At 48.7% G+C, this 5,010-nt stretch overlaps 1 protein-coding gene across 3 annotated transcripts in view; it reads left to right on the top strand.

The window, feature by feature from the left end:
- Window positions 1-5,010, top strand: part of MCM3AP (minichromosome maintenance complex component 3 associated protein) — a 43,708-nt gene that overhangs the window by 8,837 nt on the left and 29,861 nt on the right. For all 3 annotated transcript variants that reach the window (XM_024758396.1, XM_024758395.1, XM_024758397.1), the window contains 4 exons: window positions 222-361; window positions 1,763-1,960; window positions 2,277-2,545; window positions 4,291-4,453. In XM_024758396.1, the coding sequence (XP_024614164.1) occupies window positions 222-361; window positions 1,763-1,960; window positions 2,277-2,545; window positions 4,291-4,453 (770 nt within the window). The remainder of the gene's footprint in view (window positions 1-221; window positions 362-1,762; window positions 1,961-2,276; window positions 2,546-4,290; window positions 4,454-5,010) is intronic.

The raw sequence follows: 5,010 nt of genomic DNA, 5'->3' as shown, positions 1-5,010 counted from the left end.
GGGGAGAAACCCTGGAGGGTCTTCATGGGCCTTGATGGCCTGTCACCTGGTGTGGTAGGCGGTGCTTTCCTTTCTCTAAGGCCCAGTGATTTTAAAATTTCTTTCTTTTCCTTTGTGGTTTGATGTTTATTTTTATTTCTCCTTTTATCATTATGAAAGCGCACTTCTCTGACTTCTAGTAACTGTGTGGTGCATTCTTACTTTTTACGTGGTGCCTTCAGCTCGGGTGAAAAGGACCGACTTGGACAAGGCGAGGACTTTCGTTGGGACGTGCCCGGATATGTGTCCCGAGAAGGAGCGATACATGCGGGAGACCCGGAGCCAGCTTAGTGTGTTTGAAGTGGTCCCAGGCACTGACCAGGTAGAGCGCCACGCCCCCAGGGTGCTCGCTAGGCTGCTGGCCGTACTAATCACTGGGGTGGAGGGGCGTGTGCAGGGGAGGGAAGGCTGCACTGGTCCTTTCTGTCCAAACTTGGCCTGGTGTTTACTTTTCTAGAGGGCAGTGGGAATGTGCTATGAACAGTCGTGTTCCGTTGTCTGCATTGTGAGGTGTGTAGGAAGCAGTCTTGCATAAGGTGACTGGACCGTATGGTTTCCTAAAGAAATAGACACAGATTTGTTTCATAAATTAAAAAAAATTTTTCCCATTTTTTCTTTTCACAGTTGTATTCCTGTCCTTTTTTATGCTTATATTTTGTGCTTTTGAGATGGTGCTCTAGGTATGATTCTGTGTGAATCTTTTTCGCTTAAAATTTTATCGGAGCATTTTCTTTTGTTATGGTAAAGTCTTAATAAGCATTCAAAATTTTGAATGTAGGCATATTATTTGATTACGTAGCTCTGTCCAAACTCCCCATTTTGCAATCACTAGGCTGTTTCTGATTTTTCAGCGTTATTAAGAATTCTGTCGGGCATACTGTGTGTAATGCCTCTAAGGTGTTCAGCTTCCTTCCTTCTGATGGATCCTACGCGTGAAGTGCTGTATCAGATGTGTGACCTTTCTTAAGGTTCCTGAATATGTGTCAGTGCACGTTCCCAATTGTTTCCCCAGAAATCTGAACCATTTTAGATTCTTTTGCTGTTAATTTTGCTTGCGGGCTTCTGCTCCTTTCCTGGCCCGTGGTTTCACACAGCTGCCTTCGCCTGACTCAGGGTCCCCAGCTAGGCAGCAGTTGTCAAGGCAAAGGCCCAGCGCTCCTGCCCCAGGAGATGGTGATGACAGCTCACAGCCGGTGCCCAGGGCCTGGGCTTCTGGGCGTCTCTGCTCCACCCTCAGCCGCACCTCTTCAGCCTCTTCTTGCAGGTGGAAGATGCAGCTCCAGACTCTTGAGGGCCTTCCCCAGGCCCTGCTGCTCCCCTGCCCCACCTCGCCCTCCGCACTGCCGGCTCCATTTCTGGTCCGTGTAGACTTAATCTGGTGCTTGAGCGTGGCTGAGATCTTTTAGAATCTTTAACGTCCTTTACCTGTCACACCTCTGTGCTTGGAGCCAAGCAGGTGTGTCGTCACTAAAATTCCTCTGTGTGTTGGTGTGATAGCCTCTTATCTTCACTTCTTGTCATGTTTGCCAAAAACAAGTTTCTCTGTTTTGTCGTTGAATTTTAATTGTTACCTTCAAAGAGAAATTTTACGTTTTAAAACTATTCTGTAGTATTGACCTTATTTAAGCGTGTGTGTGTGATTTTCCCCATTTTCGGGCACAGCAGCTGGGGGGCCGGCCTAGCACCTGCCACCCAGCTGCTCGTCTCTATTCCCTGCCCTCAGGTGGACCATGCGGCAGCCGTGAAGGAGTACAGCCGCTCCTCAGCAGACCAGGAGGAGCCCCTGCCGCATGAGCTGCGTCCCTCGGCGGTGCTCAGCAGGACCATGGACTACCTGGTGACCCAGATCATGGACCAGAAGGAGGGCAGCCTGCGGGACTGGTACGACTTCGTGTGGAACCGCACGCGGGGCATACGGAAGGTATCAGCCACTTGTGAAGTCCAGAGTGAAAGTGAGAGTTCTTGTCATTTTACTCAGTTACATTTCATCCGTAACAAAAAATACTGTTACTTAAAATCATTACAAAGTCCTGTTAAAATGTACTTCATGGGCTTTGTTTCAAATTAAAATCTGAGAAATTCAGGTAATAAGCATGATTTTTCTAATAGTTGATTCTTATGTATGGGAATATGTTAATGAGATCTATGTGTATACGAGAAACGCGTACGTAAGGTGTGTGTGCGTGTGTGCGTACAGCGCACGTGCATGTGTAACCTTGCGCCTCACTCGTGTCCAGGACATCACGCAGCAGCACCTGTGTGACCCAGTGACGGTGTCTCTGATTGAGAAGTGCACCCGGTTTCACATCCACTGTGCTCACTTCATGTGTGAGGAGCCCATGTCCTCCTTTGATGCCAAGATCAACAATGAGAACATGACCAAGTGCCTTCAGAGTCTGAAGGAGATGTACCAAGACCTGAGAAACAAGGGCGTGTTCTGTGCCAGCGAAGCGGAGTTCCAGGGCTACAACGTTCTGCTCAATCTCAACAAGGGGGACATCCTAAGGTGAACTTCCCAGTTCAGAAGCCAGCCTAAGCCAGAGGGAAAGGCAGAGCTTAACCAGGAAGAGAGCACTTAGGATTAGTGGTGCTGGGAGCACTGAGTTTTCTCTGGTGTCGAACGCTGGGATGTTAGTGAGAAAGCTGGGCTCGGCTGTGCAGCCCCTGGAGCCGAGCCACTGGGAGCAGAAGGCTGGGGATGCCTGCTGGCACCGGTGCATCCAGAGTGGGCCCCAGGTCCTTTCTGAGGACAGGTTCTCCTTGTCAGTGGGAGAGCACGAGGAAGGAATCTGCTGTATGAGCAGAAAAGGCGAGTGAACTAGGACAGGAAAGCTCAGGGTCCCCTATCAGAGCTGCCGGCGTGTTGCCTCGTGTATGTGTGCACACAGACCTCGTCAAACGTCTAAGTCACAGGGCTTCCCTGGTGGCGCAGTGGTCGGGAGTCCGCCTGCCGATGCAGGGGACGCGGGTTCGCGCCCCGGTCTGGGAAGATCCCACATGCCGCAGAGCGGCTGGGCCCGTGAGCCATGGCCGCCGAGCCTGCGCGTCCGGAGCCTGTGCTCCGCAACGGGAGAGGCCACAACGGTGAGAGGCCCGCGTGCCGCAAAAAAAAAAAAAAAGGTCTAAGTCACAGGAGAGGAAAAAGTTGTGTGAAACAAATGCTAAGGGTAGGATATTAAGAATGAATCTTAAACCTTGGCCTGATCTATCTGGAGACATTTATATGAGAAATATGTTAGAGTCCACTAGCCTTCCGTTCCTGTCACTGGTAAACTGGGTCCCCAGTTTCCCTTCTGTATGCTGAAACTCTCAGCTTGCAGAATGTGTAGGTGTGTGACTGATTTTAAATTAAGCCTTGGAGATAAACTAGGGAAAATGGCTGTGTAGTCTTTTTGTCCCCTGTCTTGAGCAATTCTTGAATAATTAATAATTGTTTTTTTTCGGCCACACTGCACAGCTTGTGGGATCTTAGTTCCCCAACCAGGGATGGAACCCGGGCCCTCAGCAGAGAGAGCGCAGACTCCTAACCACTGGAGCATCAGGGAAGTCCCCAAATCCGTTTATTTATAAATAAAACAAAGTTAAACTTTCTTAGGTGTCATCTTCAAACACACAGCTGGCAGTCAGTTGGCATTAAAGTAACTCTTTGATAATCAATTCTTAAATTATTGCTTCAATTTGTTTACTTTATTATTCATCATCTTTTTAAAATTAATTCATTAATTAATTAATTTATTTTTGGCTGTGTTGGGTCTTTGTGGCTGCGCGCGGGCTTTCTCTAGTTGTGGCGAGTGGGGGCTACTCTCTGTTGCGGTGCACGGGCTTCTCATAGCGGTGGCTCCTCTTGTTGCGGAGCACGGGCTCTAGGTGCGCGGGCTTCAGTAGTTGTGGCTCACGGGCTCTAGAGCACAGGCTCAATAGTTGTAGCACATGGGCTTAGTTGCTCCGCGGCATGTGGGATCTTCCTGGACCAGGGCTTGAACCCGTGTCCCCTGCGTTGGCAGGCGGATTCTTGGCACTGCGCCACCAGGGAAGTCCCTCATCATCTTTTTAAAGAAAATCTTTGTTACCACTCCAGCCCGAGTGGTGGCTTTGACATTGGTAAACCATGAACATATTGGCACATGTGACCATATCAAGACCTTCTTTTTCAGTATAGTTGAAGTCTGTTTTATTGTCAGATCTATTTTCATGGAATTTTGTCTACTTAAAGGTCAAATTCTAACCCCTTTCGTCTCCTTTAATTAACAGAGAAGTGCAGCAGTTCCATCCTGCCGTTAGAAACTCCTCTGAGGTGAAATTCGCTGTTCAGGCTTTCGCTGCGTTCAACAGTAACAATTTCGTGCGATTTTTCAAACTGGTCCAGTCAGCTTCTTATCTGAATGCTTGTCTTCTGCACTGTTACTTTAATCAGGTGAGTACTGACACTGTACTTGCAGAATTGACAGACAGCTGGTTGCTCCTTGTGACGTCTGAGAGCTTCTTTATGACAGGAGCATCTCAGCGGGTCCTGGGCTAAGTCTCGTGCAGCAGCCCCTGAGGGGATACTGCTGTTACCTGTTTATGGGGTTGGCACAGTTGATCACCGATGGAAAGGCTGTGCAGTGGGGAATACTCTTCTTCTGGTTCAGATGAGAGAAATCTCTCCAGAATGATAACTTGCGTTCAGAACTATCATCTTCCATGGAAACAAGCCAAAAAGCAAACTGCACGCACAGACCCCTGACCTAGAACTTACCAGTGTTATCAGTCTTCAGTTTTGGAGTGAGCTTGACGTTGCTAAATTCATCTCGGTAAATATCTAAAGTGCCTGCTCTTTGTTGCGCTGGGGTTACAAAGACGGGGCAAGACCAGTCTCTTACCTCAGGATTTGCATAGAGTGTGAACTCCTGGGCTCAGATTTCCAGAGTCAGGTCTTCACCTTCTGAAGCACTCGGGGACGATAATAGAGCAGCCTGCACGCCCACCTCA

Source organism: Neophocaena asiaeorientalis, unplaced genomic scaffold (assembly GCF_003031525.2).
Source record: "Neophocaena asiaeorientalis asiaeorientalis breed wild unplaced genomic scaffold, Neophocaena_asiaeorientalis_V1.1 scaffold45, whole genome shotgun sequence".
NCBI classification, from domain to species: Eukaryota; Metazoa; Chordata; class Mammalia; order Artiodactyla; family Phocoenidae; genus Neophocaena; species Neophocaena asiaeorientalis.
Note: the sequence above shows the minus strand (reverse complement) of the source record. Positions and strands in the feature narration are given on the sequence as shown.